The sequence below is a fragment of the Sorex araneus genome, chromosome 4 (genome assembly GCF_027595985.1).
Source record: "Sorex araneus isolate mSorAra2 chromosome 4, mSorAra2.pri, whole genome shotgun sequence".
NCBI lineage: Eukaryota > Metazoa > Chordata > Mammalia > Eulipotyphla > Soricidae > Sorex > Sorex araneus.
The window spans coordinates 54,057,198-54,078,097 of NC_073305.1; the positions used below are offsets into that span (position 1 = coordinate 54,057,198).

Consider the following 20,900-nt stretch of genomic DNA (forward strand, 5'->3'; position numbering starts at 1 on the left):
AAGCTTTAAGCAGCTTTTATAAAGGGGCCTCAATTAGCAATTGCACTAGAGGATAAGTAGACTAGCTAGGAAAAATAAACTCTTTAATTGCACTTGAAACTAATGAAAATATTGCTATCTCAGCAAATAATTTGAAGTTGTGAAGAAGGACCAAAGGGAAATTTTAAGACAGAGAAATGCAATAACTGAAATTTTAAAAATCAGTGAAAAGATTCTTAATCCAACCAGAATGATAAAGAAAATGAACTGGGAAGAATGAGCAGTTTTTGAAATGATAACCAAACCCTTAGGAAACCCAGGAAAGTGGAAATAAGGCAGGGCTAGAAAAATACTTGAAAAAATAATAACTGAAAAGTTCCTGAATTTGGCAAAATATACAAATCTACATATACAAGACAGGACATCTTAAAATCAAAAGCAAAACAAAAAAGCAAACAAATCTGAAGACAAAAACTAACACCAAAGTGCATCTCATATGTTTGAAAGCTTGAAAGCAAGAGGAATTTTTAATAATGTTGTATTTATGAGGGAAAATGACTAGAACAGCAGGTTTCTCTGAGACCAGAAGGAAATGCTACAACATTTTTCAGATGTTGAAGGAAAAGAATTGTCAACCCAGAATCCAATGTCAATGCATAATATCCTTTAGGAATGAAGAGGAAATCAGGACTTTCTCAGATAAAGAAAAAATTAAGAGTATTTGTTACTTGCTTAGTGCTCTGAAAGGATGACTAAAACCATCTAATGAAATCCCATGAACAGTAAGAAAACAAAATAAAAGAATAAAAGTAAAACAAGGAAACAATAAAATAAATTTAAAGGAATCATGAATGATAAGAAGAAAGAATGTAGTAAGCAAAAATATAGTAACTGCAATAGACTTTTCCTTACGTTTCCTCAAAAACCGTGAACCACAAAATTCAGCCAAAATGAAAGAGATAGATAGAATGGTTCTATAACTGTAAGAAAAATATAATTTGTAATTTAAAGTCTCTTGAAAAAGATATTTTCCAGATGCAAGAGGTTTCACTGGAGAATTCTGACATTTAACAAAAAATCAACACCAATTCTACATGTCTTACAAAAAATTTGAGAGAACACTTCCCAATGTATTTTATGAAGCCATTATAATTCTACAACAAAACCAAACTAATGTCAAACTTGAAATTTTTAAATGTCAAAAAAAATTTTTTTTAATGTTACATGCAATTATATAGTCAGGGTTGCAGAGATAGACAGAATACAGTGGGTAGAGTTTTTGCTTTACACACAGCTGACCCGGATGGTTTGATCCCTGGCACTCCACATAGTGTCACCCCTTCCCCCCCACTCCTCACCAACTCTGCCAGGAGTGATTCCCGAATACAGAGCCAGGAGTAAGCTCTTGAGCATTTTGGGGTGTAGCCCCCAAACACCAAAAAAATTAAAAAAAAAAAACAAAGAAAAAGGGCTAGAGTCAGGTAAGAAAATAACTGATACAGCAAGTGGAATTGGAAAATCAGCAATAAAACTGCCTCTATTTGCAGATGATACAGTTGTTGTAGGAAATTCTATAGACTCAACACAACAAGAAAAATTAAAAACACAAAATTATTAACCTTAACCAAGCAAGTTGGGGCTGGAGCAATAGTACAGTGGTTAGGACACTGGCCTTGCCAAGCCCCACAAGGAATGATCTAAAGATGTCAATTTTCCCCCCAATTTTTCTTCATATTTTCTTCAATTTTAATCAAAATGCTAGCAAGATTTTTTTAAATAAAAATTTTATTAGTGAATCACTGTGGGGTATAGTTACAGACTTATGAACTTTCATGTTTGCATTTCAGTCTTACAATGATTGTTTACCCATCCCTCCAACAGTGCTCATTCTCCTCTACCAGTGCTCCCAATATTTTTTCCACCACCTCACCCCATCTCCCACTTCCCCACCCCGATTTTTCAGCAGGGCATTCCGTTCTAACAAGATATTTTTATAGATGTCGTGGATTGCTATCAAAACATCCCTTCTCTAGGGAAATTAGTTTTATAAAAAGTAATGAGAGGGGCTGGAGAGGTAGTTCAGGATAACCCTGCTGTGGTCGCTAGCACTATATGGTCACCTGAGCATCTCTGGGTACTGCCCTGGAGCTCTGAGTATTACTGGGGTGGCCCTAGTGAACCCCAGCACTGTAGCATCATACCCTTGGCCCCTGCCATTAACCACCTGCCTGGGTTGCTGAGAATTGCCTGGAGGACCTGGAACCTCTGAATACTGCTTGTGAGTACCACTCCCCCAAAGGGGTAAGGTGGGGATATCAGTCTTCAGAAAAGAAACTGGGGAGAGAGCTCAAAGGGCTGGAGCATATGGAGAAACCCATGTTCATTCCCTGGCACCACATAATCTCCTAAGCACTGCCACAAGCAACCTCTAGCACAGAGCCAGGGCCAGTCCCAACTTGGTCTCCACCACCAAGTGTTTCCCGCTGCACTGCGCCGCCCCCCGGCACACACACACTCACTGACTCACTCACAATCTTAAAAAAAAAAAAATCAAGATAGACATACAGGTCAAAAGAACAGAATAGAAAACCCAGAAAGAGATACTTCCCTCTCCCCAAATATATCACAACTGCTTTTTTTTTTTTTTTTTTTTGCTTTATGGGTCACACCCGGCAATGCACAAGGGCTATTCCTGGCTCTGCACTCAGGAATTACTCGTGGTGGTCCTTATGGGACCATATGGGATGCTGGGAATCAAACCCAGGAAACGTGCAAGGCAAACACCCTCCCTGCTGTGCTATCACTCCAGCCCCCACAACTGCTTTTTGACAAAGGAGCAGAAGAAGTTTTCAACTCAACTCATGGTACCTGAGCAAATGTATGATGAGGGGGGGAATGTCAGCTTAAGTTTCCTCTTCATATAAATGAACTCAAAATTAATTAGCACTTAAATCTAAGGCATATGATTATCACACTTTCAGGAAGGAGACAAAAGAGAATCTTGAGTATCTGGAAATAGATATCTTAGACTTGATAGGAAAACCCTAATCCATAAAGAGAAAAACAAGAAGTTGGACGTCATCAGAGTTAAAACTTGAAAGAGTACTAGTCTGATCTGTGGCTTGAAGTCTTGGCCTGGGCACAAGGTCTGGACTGTGTTTGTTCCCGAGGACCTTCCCTCAAGGCAGTCCTTGCCCCATCTATGGGACAAACTTCCTGCCTCACCGCCCACCCCAGTGCCACCTCAAACATGACTCAAAGTACTACTGCTCAAAGTGTCTGGGATCTGAGTTTTACTTTCAAAAACTTGTAGCAGCCTTTTGCAATTGATAAGATAAAAACAAGATGAAGATTGGGAGAAAATAATTGGAAACCACAGAACCAACAGAAAACTAATTTCTAGACAAGTGGATTTCAGCCACCCATTTGTGGAGCGCTGCCAGTCCACAGAAATTTCCTGGCGGTCCAAGAAAAAGCTAATGCTGCTTAACACATGGCACGCCTGGATCATATAGCAAAGTGGGATGGCACGGCACTCCCAAGATGATGGGTAGAAACACACACTGGCTTGCCAGGATGTCAGCTCGCCTGTCAGCAACACGTTTTAGTCACGCACATCCCGCACTGTCCTCAAATGTTTTTCAATCCGCCGTGCCATGCATATTGTTTGCAAATATTGTGCTCTGGTATTTCAGAAAGCAAGTTATTGCTTGTGTCCTGTGTGCTAAAAAATTTGAAACTCTACAAAATGGAGACTGAAGAAAGAAAGAACAGTCAAATGCCAAAAGCTTTTCACCTTCTTTCAGAACAAAAGTAATAGTAAAAAAGTAATGAGGACTCCAAAAAGAAGCCAAGTTCAAGTACTTCGAGTCTAGAAGAAATAGGAGAATAAATGCATTGATACTTGGGAATGTGTGACAGAAACACACACACACACACACACACACACACACACACACACACACACAAAGTAGAAGAGAAAGCCACATTAGGTACCCCCGTAAGGTAGACTTAAAGCTTGGTGACACTAGAGCCACTGGCCATGAGCTGTCCCCATGGACCTGTGTGTGGCATGTAATGAATTTCTCTCAAATGACACTCTGAAATCTTCCAGACTTTTTGTTATTTGCGTTCCAAGCATAACGATCTTAAAAAACACTGGGCTTGTGGGAAAGATTACATAAGCAGATAAAAAGTCCATGAAGATGAGAGGCTGGAGTGATAGCACAGCAGGTACGGTGTTTGCCTTGCACAAGGCCGATGTGGGTTCGATCCCTGGCATCCCGTATGATCCCTGAGCACTTCCAGGAGTAATTCCTGAGTGCAGAACCAAGAGTAACCCCTGAGCATCGCTGGGTGTGACCCAAACAGAAAAAAAAATGTCCATGAAGATGAAAACTAGTGACAAGTTGCTTCTAGCAGTTGCCTGAACAGAAAAAGAAATCAAGATGTTCTGTGCTTCAGCGTGATGAGTCAGTTGACACTCTCCAGTCCATCCTACTTTGCTTTGCGAGGTAGAATGACGATGAAGACCACAGGCAGGAACTTCTATGTTGCCTTGGCCCTCCAGGACAGATCACTTGTTCCAAGTTGTTTGATGCTGCTGATGAGTATTTTCAAGACAGGGCTTGGACTGAGTGTGTCAGAGAGTGTGGTACTAAGTGTGGTACTGAGTGTAGGTCTGAACACCAGTCATGTGCGGTTGCAAAAGTAAAGCATGTTGCCCCTCCAGAAACTGTGCTCATCCCTTGCCTGATTCCCCAGGAGCACCTCACTTGACTGAACTATAATCGTCATGATTGTTGCCATGAAAATCCTTAGTGAAGTTTGAAATCAACTCTGAACTCCTGGCTGTTCACAAGTCACCTGGAAGTCACCAACTGAGAGTGTGACTTCCAATGCCCACCTCTCCTTTTCCTCATATAAAGAAAGTTTCTTTCACACATTTGGAACAGAGGGAAGAAGCAAATCCATTTCTTGAGAGGGAACCTTCCCTGGTAGAGCCTTAGTTGCATGAGAAATGCGTGGTGAGGCTTGTATACATGGCAGATGTTTAGTCTCAGTGAACTTCATGTTGCTCTTCAGGAGTTTGTGTGAATGTTTTTTTACGGTGAGAAATAAGATGGGCACATTTAAAGAGAAGCTGGCTCTTTGAGATAGTCATATATGAGAGGAACTAATAGAAGTGTTTTCCTTTTGCAAAAAATTTGTTTACCTGTTAGGGGCTGTGCAGCCTCACACTTGGCATGTGGCACTGTCAGGGCTCAAACTTCCATCTTCATGCCCTCACGGCAGGTGATCTACCCCTGGGTTATAGCTCCTGGCCTCCCCACACCCATGTTAGGGAGTGGGGTATATGAGCCACTTCTTTCAGTGCTAGACCTGAAGGTATAGGCCTGACATTTTGATAGACCTGGACCTGTAGTCTCGGGGACATCATGCAGTGCCAAGTATCAAACTCAGGTTTTGAATCCTGGGCATGTGCTCTACTACTTGAGCTATCTTCTCAAGCTCAAACTATTATTTTTTTTGCCCTAGTGACCTGTGAAATATTTCTATTTTCACTGGTCCTCAGACATAAATAGGTTGAAAATCACCAATCTAGAATCTATATGGGGCTATCAAAAAGTTAGTAATTGGGGCTGGAGCGGATAGGGCGTTTGCCTTGCACGTGGCCGACCCAGGTTCAATTCCCAGCATCGCATAGGGTCTCCCAAGCACTGCCAGGAGTAATTCCTGAGTACTAAGCCAGGAGTAACCCCCCTGTGCATTGCCGGGTGTGACCCAAAAAGCAAAAAAAAAAAAGTAATTAACATACCTTATAAATTAAAATAGCCAATGGATGTTTTTTAAGAAAATGGATGATGTAAACAGATACTTTACAGAAGAGGATATACACGTTGACAAAGAAACACATGAGAGATACTCACTATCATTGGCCTTCAGAGAAATTAAAATTGAAGGTACAACATACCTGTCAGAGTACCTAAAATTAAAAGCAATGATAACATTAAATGCTAGTCAGATTGCATGCGAACAAACTGAATCAGATCTCACTCATTACCAGTGGGCTTGTAAAGGCACCCCAGAGCACTCTTTGGCTGTGTCTTTAAAAGAACGAAATGTGCAACTACCAACACTACCCAGCAGTCCTCTGGGCATTAATCCAGAGGCATGAAAATGTATGTCCACACACAAATCTATACACAAATGTTTATAGCAGCCTTATCAGTAAGAGACAATAAGAAACTACTCAAATATCCTTTGCTGGGTGAGGTTAAGCAAACTGGTACAGTCATATCATGGGATGAAAAGAACAAACTATCTAGATAGGCAGTACTTGGGTGACTCTGTAGGGAATTATGCTTAGTGGAAAAAGCCAAGTGTCAAAGGTTATCATGCTAAAAATGATAAAATTTTAGAGATGGAGAGCACTAGTTATCAAGGCTAAGAAGATGGTAGGGGTGGAGGCAAATAGGACTGGATAAGACTGGCTATCAAAAAGAAGGGCCTGGGGCCGGAGCGATAGCACAACGGGTAGGGCGTTTGCATTACATGAGGCTGAGCCGGTTTCAATCCCCAGCATCCATATGGTCCCCTGAGCACCGCCAGGAGTAATTCCTGAGTGCATGAGCCAAGAGTAACCCCTGTGCATACTTGGTGTGACCCAAAAAGCAAAAAAAAAAAAAAAAAAAAAGAAGGGCATCTGGAGAGCCCTAGGTGTGGGAATGTTTTGCGTCCTTTCTGCTAAGTTCATTGTCGCCCCTTGTGATACTGAAATAGAGTTCACACGGTGTAAGCATTTTGGGGAACTGTAAATATGTCTGCAAGTAATTTCTAAAATTTTCTCAATCATCTTAAAATTTAAAAGCCTTATTAAAAATAATTAAATACATTTTAAGGACATTATAAGCAATGCCAAATGGTCTTCAGTGAAAAATGGGCCATTTTTCCACTCTTGTCAATCCCCCAAGGTGAGCCCATAGCTACCTTGGTGGAACTTTTTCATAGTTGTATAGACTTCTGACTGAATCTCTTTGAGTATTTCACAATTAGACATTGTTTTAAATAACAAAGACAATGAAGACTTTTTGGGAGGTTGGATATCCTTGTCTTATCAAGGACCCTAGATTGGTCCCTCCCGGTCTCAGTTCCCCGAGGGAGCCAGGTGTGTGGTCACCTGTATTGGGATCAGGTGAGGCTTTTAATATGTGTGTGTGTGTGACCCCCAACAGGAATCGAACCCACGGGAAATATGGTGAAGCAGCCAGCCAAGTTCACGGTGGACACCATCAGTGCCGGCCAAGGAGATGTGATGGTGTTTGTGGAGGACCCGGAGGGGAACAAAGAGGAGGTATGTTGAGGAGAGTGGCCCACCGTCAGCCTCCTGGAGCTTTGGGGGCTCGTGATAGAACCAGGAACTATCACGATAGTGCCTCCAATTCTCCTCATGAAAATTCTCAGCATAAAAATATTTTTAACTGAAGTGATCCTGAGCTTCAGCATGTGACTTGACTTGACCAAGACTGTCCCTTAAAAAAATAAGACAAATCAATCCTCAGAGACACCGTGTTTAATAAAAGCATTTAAAGGAGCATTTGGGTTTAGGAAAGGCTTTGTGAGGTTTCAGGCACTGACGGCCAGAAATAACAAAGCCATTCTTGCCCTGTTCTTTTCTCATACTACCCAATCTTTGGTGCTTCCCTTGGGACCTTTGCACATGCTGTTCTCTCTGTCCACTTATCCTTTTTTTTTCTCCTTGGTTTTTGGGTCACACCTGGCATTGCACAGGGGTTACTCCTGGCTCTGCACTCAGGAATTACCCCCTGGCGGTGCTTAGGGCACCATATGGGATGCTAGGAATCAAACCCGGGTTGGTTGCATGCAAAGCAAACACCCTACCCACTGTACTATTTCTCCAGCCCCCACTTATCCTCTTAAAACCATATTTATTCCTCATGTCCTAGCACCTACCTATGTTATCTGTTCCTCCCATTGGGGCAGGGGCTGTTCTTGACTGGCCCCTTATTTTAATTTTGGCTCTTTAACTGGTTTCATGTTCTCTCAACCTGTATAGCATTATGTGCCTTTTTATGCCTGTAGATCAGCCTTTGTCCTGCATACTGGTCCATAGATGGACAGTTGGAACCAAGGCATAGGTAGACCAAGGTTTTCAGCCTTTTTAAACCTACCAACCAACTGATCACAAGTCTATGGATAACACTAGTCTCAGACCAAAGAGATAGTACAACAGGTAGCATGACTATCCTGCATTTTGTTGTCCTGGGTTCAGTCTCTCACCTCATTTGGTTTCCTGAGCACTGCCAGGATTGATCCTGAGCACTGAGCCAGGAGTAAATCCTGAGCACAGTAAGTAAGCTGGGTGTGTCTCCAAGACAAACATTCACTGATTTAAAGAATTCCAGCCCTGAGACAGTAGGAAGTTCTACTTTTGTTTTTACCGTTGTGTCACATGTTTGTGTTTCTGTAACTTCGGCTCCCTTTTCTCCTAGGGCGTCCTGCAGGAATAGAGGGGCAGGAGCCAGCGGCTGTTTCACACTCTTGGTGGGCACAGAGTACCCTCTGCTCACACCCAGCCCCCTCAGTAACTCTTCATTATCTCCTATCCTAGGCACAAGTGACCCCCAACAGTGACAAGAACAAGACCTACACCGTGGAGTATTTGCCCAAGGTTACTGGGCTACACAAAGTAAGATGAGGGGTTATGGCTGTTGTTGGGATTGTTTTGGGGAGCTTACTTCAATACGTAGTGAAGAAGACTGTTTCGGGAAGAGAGCTGCTTAAGATAGCTTTCTCTCTCTCTCTCCCCTGCCCCCTACAAAAACCCCTACAGAGAGTGGTTTCTGATTATAATAGTATCTATACTGCTAGAAAATTTGGGGTTCCTGTCTACCAGGCACAAGACACTGGCTAAAATATCTACATTGGTTGAATTCTTATAGTCAATTGATTACATTAGAACAAGTGCTTTGTAGTATCTGAAGAATTTTTTAAACCTAGGTAACTGCAACATGATTGTAGCTATGTGTCTAAAATCTAGATGCTAAGCTATAGGTTCTTTGCGTTTGATGCCTCCTTGAGTTCTATTGATGAGCTGATGAGGGTTAGTCAGGCCTGAAGACAAGGAGCACAGAGAAAATCAGTCGACTATAGTGGAGCCAGAGGCCTACTCATTATACCTGGGGAAATGATGAGGGCCTGACCCATTGTATACATAGACACATATATGTATACAGATGTGTATATATATGTATGTATATGTATTCATGTCCAACACATTTCCAAAAAAGGTCTTTTTGTCCTTAGCAACATTTTTTAATTCTGTTTGAGTTGGAGCCATGTTGGCCTACGGGGCAGGGTCTACTCTTGCAGGAAAGTGGGGTGATCCAGGAGCCTGGATCTAGGCCCATCATTGGAACAAGCCCTTTCCAGCTTATACTGGCCAGCCTCTGTGTATCACGCCAAGATCAGACAAAGGCGGCTCTCACTCTCCACCTTGGGTAGTATTGAGTTCACATGGAATCATGGACGTAATTATCTCTCACGTCTTCTAGAACATCATGAATTAGAGGGAAAAAGCCTTAAAGGAAGCATTTATTGCATAATTATCTAGTTCATATGAAATTAATCATCAGACCCTTTTAAAAATTAGAAGATAAGAAATCTACATGGGTTAAGATACTTACCTTGCAACATGCAATCAGCCCTGGCATAACCCCTAACATGGCATATGGTCCTGTAAGCACTGCCAGGTATGGTCCCAAACCCCTCTCCAAAAAATATATTACAAATCTGACTCAGTTTTAGATGAAAATCTGTGCTGTGTGTCAAATCCACTAGTCTAAAAATAATCTTGTTCCTTTGAAAAATACTCTGACTCTGGGCTGGGAATCCCAGAACCAGGCATTACAGGAAGAACTTGGCCCTTCTGCAGCGCCCTTCAAGTGTCCAGTGTTTAGACAGTGCAGTATAAATATATTTCATATTCTGCTAGAGAAGCTAAGCATATCTGATTTTAGTTTCCTAGAGGTAAGCAATCCCAGGACAGTGGAGCCAGTAGAAAAAAATGATCACTGCGTTGGGAGTGGGTATGGGATCTCTCAGGGCAGGGATTGCTGACTGTCACACCTATCTGTCACCTGTAGGTCACGGTCCTCTTTGCAGGACAGCACATCTCCAAGAGCCCATTTGAAGTAAATGTGGACAAGGCCCAGGGTGATGCCAGTAAAGTGACTGCCAAAGGCCCAGGCTTGGAAGCTTCTGGGAACATCGCCAATAAACACACCTACTTTGACATCTACACGGCAGGTATGATTTTTTTCTCCTCTAAGGACCAAGCTTTCCTCCAAATTCTGAGATAGTCTCAGGAACTCGAAAGTTTGGCTGTCTAATCTTTTTCAAACATGAAATAATTTTTGATTTTTCAAAATCACTTTAATTTTTTTGAACTTTTTCCTTTTTTTTTTTGGAGGGGGGGATGTGCACAGCCAATAGTGCTCCCCAGAGCCTGTGGTGCTGGATTGGGCACTGGGACTCTGTCCTTGGAACCACCTCCTAGTCCTCAAAACCACCTTCCTGCTCTAAAATCTTATTATTTAAGCTTAACTTTGAGGATTCATCATCAGTTCCTGCACACATTTTTGACTTGCCTAAATAAATATTTTAACAAAATTAAGAATCATCTTGGAAACTAGACTTACAGTGGAAGTCATCATATAGTATATACAGATGTCAAAACAGAATGCTTCACCTGAAATCTGTGTCACCTTATGAATCAATGTGCCTTTAATAAAAATTGAAGAAAGAAAGGTAATCATCTGCTAGGTCAAATTCTGGGCAAGGTCCTATGGGGTATGGGGAAGGGTTGTTTAAACTTGGTTGGCAGCGTAGTATCAAACATTCAGAAGAGAGAGAATGCCGCCTTGCACAGTGGTATTCTCATAGTTGGTGAAGTTTATTCCAGGCACGATATTTGCTTTTTGACAACTTGTCCCAGAATGTAGAGAATGGGAATGAAGAAAGAGGTCAGTCATGACCTCCTTCCCCTCCAGTGCACATTTCCACGGCCCTGCACACCTGCTGGTCTCTCTGCTTGCGTTTTGTATCTGTTTTGTTACTCATACTGAGAAGCTGACTTGGACTCATGGGACTTTCGCTCTGTCACAGGTGCCGGCGTGGGTGACATTATTGTGGAGGTAGAAGATCCCCAAGGAAAGAATGTCATAGAGCTGGTTGTGGAAGACAAAGGAAACCAGGTCTATCGATGTGTGTACAAACCACTGCAGCCCGGCCCCCACGTGGTCAAGGTCTCCTTTGCTGGAGACACCATTCCCAAGAGTCCTTTTGCCGTGCAGATTGGGGAAGGTGAGTGATGACAACCTGGGCTTCTGGCTTTGAGCTGAGCTGGGCTGTGAGGCGGGAACCCAGCATTGCCCTTGGATCTCTCCCCTTTCCACCAGGGCCTCTTAGGTGGGAAGTGTCTTGTTTTGACCTAAAGACATGATTACTAACATCCTGTGAGCCCTGCAGTGATCTCGGTACTTGACTTGTCTTGAGTTGTTTAATGCTACCCAACTACTCTTCTGTTTTGGAAGTCTCCCCACAGAGAGAGGCAGGACGGAGGCCTGTTGAGGACGGGGCCTCTGTGGCTGAGGTCACAGCAAACGCATTGCCAGTGCCCTGTACCCTCCATAGTTTGGCCATTCCTGGCTGCCAGGCTCTTAGGTGAGCACAACTGCGTCCAGTCCTCCCGCCAGCCTATGAGTTCCTGGTGCTGTTATTTCTTTAAGGTGGAGACACTGAGGCTGAGATACCCTGGGTCTCAGTGAGTCTGCTGGCCTTAGCAGGAGTAAAACCCAGGTCTCTCATTGTTCAATTTTCTCTACAGCAGCGACATGTGTCATTCTCTAATATTGGACTCCTTTTCCCCTCTGACAGTGGCTTTTTCTAAGCTCCCAACTCAACTGCCCTTTCTAACCGGTACTTGCCTCTCGCTGTCCTGTCCTCTGCATCTGCATCTGCACACCTGGCTTTTTCTTCTGAATCCTGCCTCTGGCCAGCCTGGACCCCCAAAGCTGCTGGCTGCCTAGTGGAGAGCACGGGGCCAGCGGCAACTCACTGGGTAAGGGCTGGTGGGGTGGGGCTTCCTTGCCAGTTCTTTGTGTTGCCTGCAAAGGTCAGCTGTGTGTGACCTCAGGAAATTCCGGGGCAGGTATTACTGCAACTTGCCCAGCCAGGGCCCAAATGCACTCTAAGTTGACACGGACACATCTCTAAGACATTGCCAAGAGGTGATTTCCTTCATGCTCTTTGCTCCATTCAGTGTTTACATGAACTGGGCAGTTATTCTTTTCATGCTGAGACTATTGTTCATGTTCAAACTTTTTATTAGTTTTTGTTTTTTGTTGTTTTGTTTTTGGGTTTTTGAGACACATTTAAAACACTCTCCAAGGAAACTCCTGTCATCCCTTGTATTGCTGGCATAATCAAACTTTCTCCGATTGACAGAAAAACAACAACAACATATTTATAAGCAAAACTTTTAATATAGTACAAAAAGAATGTTGCACAATTTTCCTCAGTTGAGTGCCTCTCTCTCATAGTATATCACTTCTGGCATATCCATCATCACTCATCCTACTTAGTAGAAAAAATAAATTTTTCTTTAGATGTGCTTTTTTTTGGTTTTTGCTTTATGCAAAAAAGAAACTATATAACATGCACACTGGGAAAGAAAGATTACTTGCCAATGAAGTGCTACCATAAATTTATGTTTATCCACAAATTATATAAAATCATCTCTGACTCTGAGGAGGGAGTTTATGAAATGACCAGATAAGGATGTTGCAGGGTGGAGGAAGCAGTGAAGAATTCCCTTCCTTCCTTCTGTGGAGTGGAATCTTTTTTTCTAGAGGATGTCTCTCTATCTCTAGAGGATGCCCCTCCCCTTCACATCTCTCTCTCTCTCTCTCTCTCTCTCTCTCTCTCTCTCACACACACACACACACACACACACACACACACTCTTGCTCTTTACAAACACACACACACACACACACACACACACAAAATGTCAATATGCAATACTGGATTTCCAGATAATAATGTGACATTTTTACCCTTTCCTCTCATATCTTCTATATTTAATGAGAAGATTTCCCACACAGGCAAAGAATTTCTAGGGTACAGATCAACCTTCTTTTATTTCCCTGGGAATAGTTTTGTGGACCTTTCATTCAAAGAATAGTAGAAATTGCCTTTGTCCTTAATTTTTAGACTAAACTTTAGGTTGTTTTCTTTCTTTTTTTAAAAAGCAAGACCCAGAAATCAAAGTGAGAATTATCTTTCTAGTCGATGCACTTCTAGTTGCGCAATTTCTGAGGATCTGTGTAACAGAGCACTAAAATGTTGTCTCCTGTGACCAATTGAGATTAAACTGGTCTTTTTTTGAAGTTAATCCTTTGGTTCTTCAGGCAGAAGCTGGTAATATTTAGACTTTAAAATGACTGGCCCTCGAATATAGACTAGAGACTGAACACAATGGCCACTCAACACCTTCATTGCAAACCACAACACCTAATCAGAGAGAGAGAACAAAAGGGAATACCCTGCCATAGTGGCAGTGTGGGGTGGGGGGAGACGGGACTGGGGTTGGGGGGAGGGATGTTGGGTTTACTGGTGGTGGAGAATGGGCACTGGTGAAGGGATGGGTTATCGAACTTTGTAAGGGAGAAACATGAGCACAAAAATGTATAAATCTGTAACTGTACCCTCACGTTGACTCACTAATTAAAAATAAACTATTAATTAAAAAAAATAAAAATAAAATAAAATGACTGGCCCTGAGGCTGGAGCGATAGTCTAGTGGGTAAGGCGTTTGCCTTGCACGCGGCCGACCCAGGTCGATCCCCAGCATCCCATATGGTCCCCTGAGTACCGCCAGGAGTAATTCCTGAGTGCGAAGCCAGGAGGAACCCTTATGCATAGCTGGGTGTGACCCAAAAAGCAAAAATAAATTAAATAAATAAATAAATAGACAGACAGATAGATAGATAGATAGATAGATAGATAGATAGATAGATAGAATAAAATAAAATAAAATAAAATGACTGGCTCTTGGAGCCTGAGTCATAGTACAGCAGGTAGAGTGCTTGCCTTGCATTCAGTTGACCCAGGTTCAGTCCCTCACACCTTATATGGTTCCCTGATACCTACCAGGAGTAATTCCTGAGTTTGGAGCCAGGAGTAACCCCTGAGCACATTTGTGGGGAGTCCAAAACAAAAACAATAAATGAAAATTAAAAAAAGACTGGTCCAAAGTTTGGAACCCAATCAGACTTTTTTCAGATAGATTTGAAAAGCCCAGTCTTCCCAGTTACTGGGCCCTTGAGTATGGCACTGATGATTGAACTACATCCAGCACCAGGTCTTAACTCTTGCCACTAAGACGGTGAACACCAGGATTCAGCTGGTCCCAGAGCAAAGCAAACCCACGCTGTGCTCTCCTGCTTCCTTTGCCAAAGTAACTTTCCTCCAGTCTTTTTTAGTGTGGCTAGACAAAGTTAGGTTGTGTCCTCATTCGCTAGCCTGGTTTGTTCCCTGAATGGGACCCCTGGATTGGGGTGAAGGCTACACAGTCTTGGTGCAAAACAAACATTTTCTTGGCGGGTGGCTGGAAGTGCTCTTGGCTTGCTCAGCTCTAAAGATGGAAAGGTTGAATTGATGTTGCATCTCTGCTTGCAGCCTGCAGTCCAAATGCCTGTCGGGCCAGTGGCCGAGGCCTGCAGCCCAAAGGCATCCGCATCCGGGAGACTGCTGACTTCAAAGTTGACACCAAAGCTGCTGGAAGCGGGGAGCTCAGCGTGACCGTGAAGGGGCCTAGTGAGTACCCCTTTGTCTTCCCTGTCTCAGATGTGATCTCAGCCAGTTGAACCCTCTGGCTCCCATCTCCGTTAGAAACTTGAGGCCCCCTGGACTTCGTGGGAAAGAAAATAGTGATTATTTAGTGATGTCTGCCAGGTCACTGTCACTGTCACTGTCATCCCATTGCTCATCTATTTACTCGATCGGGCACCAGTAACGTCTCCATTGTGAGACTTGGTGTTACTGTTTTTGGCATATCCAATATGCCACAGGGAGCTTGCCAGGCTCTGCCGTGCAGGTGAGATACTCTCAGTAGCTTGCTGGGCTCTCCGAGAGGGGCACAGGAATTGAACCCGGGTCTGCCGGGTACAGCCAAGAATAATGGTGACTTGGAACTTCATTTTATGTCATAGCTTCAGGGGCTGGGAAAAGTGGTGATGTGCTGGGTTTGGGAAAGGCTGTTCTTGGAATAACCACCTGAAATAGGGCTTTTTTTTCCCCTTTGAGGAAACCTCGGTTCAGAGAGGAAGGGCCTCATGCAAGGTCAAACAGCCAGACAGCCTGTAGTATCTGAGCCGGGATTCAAGCACTGCCTCCACAGGCAGTCATCTTTCCCAAACAGGTCACACTTTTATAGACTATAAAATTATGGCACATACCTAATTACTATGATCGGTACTTACAGAAGGAAATAAAATTCCCTGACGTTGTTTTCTTTGTAGATAAATGCCATTTGCCCAGAGGCGGGAGGTGCCCTACAACTCATTTCTTGCTCCCCCCTTTGCTGAAGGAGACGGCACACTCGGGGAAGATGTCATCTCCCCTGCCCTTGAGTTTTCCACTAAGCAGTGTCTCCGCTCAGAGTCTCGGGCTGTCGCTGCTCTTGGCAGTTCTGCTCTCTCACAGTGTTCCCCCTCTCCCACTGCGCCAGGACTGCCTTTTCCTCCTGTGTTTCAGACAGGCTGGGGCAGGCATACTCTGAGTTCTGGAAAGTTCTTAGTTCCTATCTGATGTGAAAGTACAAGGTTGTTGGGGGAGTTGTGGTGGGGGAGGCGGGCAGGCACTTCCCCAGGGTCACCAGCATTCTAGATTGCCCAGAACAGGAGTCATGTGGCTCTGGGACTGCCGGTACCCTCACCCCACCCCCAAACCGGCACCTCCCCGCACCCCCACACACCCAGACACAGGTTGCTGCAGGAGCCAAGGCCTCTTTTTTGTTCATGTTTTTGTTTTCCTTGACCTTGGATTCTCACTTAAATGAGTAGCTTCCCCAGCCAAACCTCAAGGCTCAATAGAAAACAAGTTCTTGCCTGATGGCTCAGGGGAGAGTTTGTAGTGTAGCATCTGAGACCTGCCTCCTGCAGACAGCTGACGTGACTGTCCCACTTCCATAGTGTGACTTAGTTGAAAGGATATGCCGGACACTGGCCTGGAACTCAGGCCAGATAGTCATAAGGATTCACTCCCGCTCTGGTTTTTGTAGAGATGGGGGGGGGGGCAGGGGAAGCGACTAAGAAAGCAGCTAGGAAAAGGTGGGGAAAGTTTGGGAAATGTTTAGATATCGGCTCACTCGATCTTTATGTAGACTCACTTGGAAAGGTCAGGGCCACATCACTGAGAGAGGCCTGGTTACTGAAAAATCTTCCATTTCCCTCCACTCTGAGGAGAAACATAACCATTTTCAGATTGAAGTGATTTCCCAGCTTTTGAGGGATCCACACTTGAAAACAGCCCCCTTGGTTTCCGTAAGGCTTATATGTTGTGGCTATTGCTGTCTCGATTTAATTTTTTGAGTGTCATCATTCTAAGTGGAGAATTGTCTTCAGAAGCCTGTGTGCTTCCTTCCCACAGAGGGGCTGGAGGAGCTGGTGAAGCAGAAGGGCTTTCTGGAAGGAGTCTATGCATTTGAGTACTATCCCAGCACCCCAGGGAAATACAGCATTGCCATCACTTGGGGGGGACACCACATCCCAAAGAGGTGAGTTTCCAGCTGGGGCTGCATCTTCCCCAGAGGTGTGCTCAGCCGGGCGCTTGCTTCCTGGGCTGCAGAAGGGAAAGGGCGAAAGGGATCTGCTTTGTTGAAAGCTTTTTTTTTCTTTTTTTTCCCTTTTAGAGCAGCACACAGACATTTGGCTTAGTCTCAAAAGCAGCAGAAAGTTGCTGTGGTTTTGGCTGCCTTGCTTTAAAGTAACTGCTGGTGGTTTAGGACGGGTGGGAGTCAGGGAAACCAGAGGAGCGGTAATAGAGAGCAAATGGGCTGAGTGTCTGTGCACCCTTCTCTGAACTGAGAGTCCCCTTCTTTAAATGGTACCCCTGTGTAGGGATGTGTGTGTGTGAGTGTGTGTGTGTGTGTGTGTGTGTTGTGTGTGAGCATGAGTGTAGGTGTAGTCTTCAGTGGTTTATGTTGAAACCCTCTACATGCACGTAGTCAGGAACCAAGGAAACCCTTCTCCAACCCTGCTTTGTGGGTGTTGCCATTGCTCTCTACTTTGAGGGTGGGGTCGGGTGGCGGGTGGGAGGTAGTTTGGGTCACACCCAGTAGTGCTTGGAGTTCATTCCTAATTCTGCTCAGAAGTTACTGGTACCAGGGATTAAATTGGGGTTGGGGATTGAACCAGGATCACCTGCAGCCCAGGCAAATATCTTTACCTCTGTACTATTTCTTCGGAACTCTTCCTTAAACTTTGAATAAACTCATTTTACTTGGAGAAATAGGCATTAGAGAGTTCTGAGAATCTAAGAAAACTGTATTATAGTCTCTGCATCAATTTAAGGTGCATATTCATGATCTGCTTAGCCTAGCTTCCTTGTTCTAACTCAAGCAGGATATGGAAGGAAATGGAAAAGTGTGGGCTCACTTGCCTGCCGGCCTCCAGAGTATGATGAACCCCAAACCTAACAGACACATGACCAAAAGCATAGCACAAGACATGTGGCTACAGTGCCAACCTTTTCTGCCCCAAAGCAATCACATTGCATTATATTGTTGACATAACAATGGCTGAGGGAGACCTGCATAAAGAAGGGGCACGGCTGGAGATGGATCAGGCAAGTGGAAAGAATGAATGAAGGGGCTGTGTTCAGCCCCATCTTTGTTCCTCTTTAATGTTGCTTCTGTTGCCTTTCCCCATAGTCCCTTCGAAGTTCAAGTTGGTCCTGAAGCAGGCATGCAGAAAGTCCGTGCTTGGGGCCCTGGCCTCCATGGTGGTGTTGTTGGCCGGTCAGCAGACTTTGTGGTAGAGTCCATTGGCTCCGAAGTTGGTTCTCTTGGTAAGTGAAAATCCCTGGCCAGTGCTGTCTAAGAACTGCGGCTATAGGGTATCTGGGCTGACAGTCACATTGGGTTTCAGACTTTCTCTGAGCTTCTTTACAGCCTTTAATCTCCTGGCCTTTTGATCACCCAAGACCACCTCTAGATATTCCTGTCAAACTTCAATTCTTGCTTTCCTCCTACCTTCAGGATGGCCTCTGCCTTGGGCAGCATCACTCATTCATTTATCCATCTACAGGGCAGAGGCCTTCTAAGCAGTTTGTACCTAAAACAGTGCATGGACATAGTTGGCATTAAGCAAGTATTCTCAGTTGAGCCTTAGTTTGGATGAATGAGTAAACCTCGTTGAAATTAGAAGTTTGGGAAGTAAATATTCTTTGAAGCATAATAGAGTGTAATTTACATATGCATCTCTATCAGATTAGTGGTCAGAACTAATTATCTCTATAATAATCCAAGATAACAGATATTTTAGTACTGTGGGTCATACTCTGTCACAACTATTCTATGCTGTTGGAGCTTGAAAGAAGTCATAGAAATTATGTAAAAAGCAAAGTAGTATGGCTGACTTCCAGTAGAACCATATTTACAAAAACAGATAAATGAGTCAGATGTGGCCCAACAAAGTTTGGTCACCTTTGTTTTGAATAATAAAAATAAAGAGAAAATGGCACTTACATATTAATTTTTCTCATTGAGAAAGCTATCCCTATAGAATGGAAATCATATGATATCTTAGTATACATCCTCAGGCCTACATATATATATGCGCACACACACATATATATAAAAACAATAATCTGTTACTAAATTATCTGGAAGAAGTCTTTATATCTTTCTGCCTTTGATAAATATAAGATATGTTTTGATTTGTCCTCACCTCGTGAAATTTCATCACAGGAATGTGTTTACTGTTAGGTTCTCTGGTTATTTTCAAGATTTTGCTATGAAAAACAAGGCTGAATACATATCCTTGCATCTTTGTATCTATTTACACATATCCTTGGTTATTTCCTTCAAATGAAAAGCCAGAAGTGGATTTGCTGAAACAAATGGTAGACAGTGGTTTAAGGCTTTGGTATTTGTGGCTATCTTGCCAACAGAAAACATTGATCTTCTTTAGTGGAAGATTTTTTTTTCTTTTTTTTTTCTTTTTGGGTCACACCCGGCGATGCACAAGGGTTACTCCTGGCTCTGCACTCAGGAATTACCCCTGGCCGTGCTCAGGGGACCATATGGGATGCTGGGATTCGAACCCGGGTCAGCCACATGCAAGGCAAACGCCCTACCCGATGTGCTATCGCTCCAGCCCCGGAAGATATTTTTTAAATGTATCAATTTGAGCCTTTCCATTTCTAGCAAAGATCTAGTAGGTTTGGTTTTGTGGGAAAGGAACACAAACAAATTTTAATCCTCTGACAATACTTGGCTTTTAGTGAAGCAGAGAGAGTGAAATGGTGGTAACGCAGATTTGGTCCTTTGTGCCATATAACAGGAGTTTCTTCCCCTTCATCCCCCAGGGTTTGCCATTGAAGGCCCCTCCCAAGCGAAAATTGATTATGATGACCAGAATGATGGATCATGTGATGTCAAGTACTGGCCCAAGGAACCCGGTGAATATGCCGTTCACATCATGTGTGATGATGAGGACATCAAAGACAGCCCATATATGGCCTTCATCCATCCAGCTTCGGGAGACTACAACTCAGATCTGGTGAATCACCTCATCATGTTACTGTCATCTCTTCCCTTGCTCCTAACACCCTCCTGGGTGTAGTGAGATGGGTGTGAGCTGAGAGGGTAGGAGAAAACATTCAGAACTCAGGAGGGAAAAAGGCATGACCTGGAATCCTAGTGCACCACATAACACAGAGGCAAGAAACTTAGCTCTCTGACTCTTCTCTCAAATGGACTTGATAACAGCCTCCTCTGCTTTAAGAGTTTCTGTGATAATTTAAGGAGGTAACAGTGTTTGCAATGCTGCCAAGAGCTTCTCTCAAATGCCTAACAGGTTAATCAGTTTTGAGTTAGCCAGCTTGCTGGTGGATAAGGCCACTCCCCCTCCACCCTCCCAAATGTGTTGGGCATTTGTAATTAGACTGATTTTGACTGGTTCTGTTAACTCTCCGTCTTTGGCCAACTACTGATCCTTCACACTTCAGGGATTGCAAACTTTTGGAAAGTTTCTGTGCTAAACGTTTTGAAATTTCTCAAAAGGGGACATTAAAACTGGACATGACTAGAAGCTCCAGCCCCAGTTCCTATAAATTCTGTTTTATCAGGTCAGAATAAGGCAAATCCCAGACTTTTTTACAGGAAGTTTTCTCTCTCCTGATAGTTTAATGATAGTGTTTTCCATTTCTAAGTGAAGGCCTCTCTTAGCATTTTCCTTTCCATAATCATCCTGTTCTGTAGGCATTGCAAAACCAGACCCACGTTTTTATGTGTTCTCCGCCAATCCTTAGTCATCCATCTTCATATAGAAATTTAACTTGGGGCATTCAGAAGAAAAACACTCATTACTGGTGCTTTGTCCCAGGTCCAAGCATACGGACCAGGTTTGGAAAAATCTGGATGTATTGTCAACAACCTGGCTGAGTTCTTCGTGGATCCAAAGGATGCTGGGAAAGCTCCCTTAAAGATAATGGCTCAGGTAAATTTCCAGGGGCCCCTTTGCAGATAATTGTCAGGTGACACAATTCATTATTTCATGGGCAAAGCTTCTCAGTGCATCTCGTCCTCAGGTTGGTCATCCATATACGGGGAA

The 20,900-nt window shown here is 43.6% G+C and overlaps 1 protein-coding gene across 7 annotated transcripts in view; it reads left to right on the forward strand.

The window, feature by feature from the left end:
- Positions 1-20,900, forward strand: part of FLNB (filamin B) — a 152,097-nt gene that overhangs the window by 70,165 nt on the left and 61,032 nt on the right. For 6 of the 7 annotated variants that reach the window (XM_004616480.2, XM_055134727.1, XM_055134728.1 and 3 more), the window contains exons 5-13: positions 7,215-7,333; positions 8,612-8,689; positions 10,146-10,308; positions 11,167-11,364; positions 14,743-14,880; positions 16,714-16,840; positions 17,996-18,132; positions 19,654-19,847; positions 20,673-20,786. In XM_004616480.2, the coding sequence (XP_004616537.2) occupies positions 7,215-7,333; positions 8,612-8,689; positions 10,146-10,308; positions 11,167-11,364; positions 14,743-14,880; positions 16,714-16,840; positions 17,996-18,132; positions 19,654-19,847; positions 20,673-20,786 (1,268 nt within the window). Of the gene's footprint in view, positions 1-7,214; positions 7,334-8,611; positions 8,690-10,145; positions 10,309-11,166; positions 11,365-12,059; positions 12,122-14,742; positions 14,881-16,713; positions 16,841-17,995; positions 18,133-19,653; positions 19,848-20,672; positions 20,787-20,900 lie in introns of those variants that run through there. The other variant, XM_055134729.1, reaches the window with a different exon arrangement.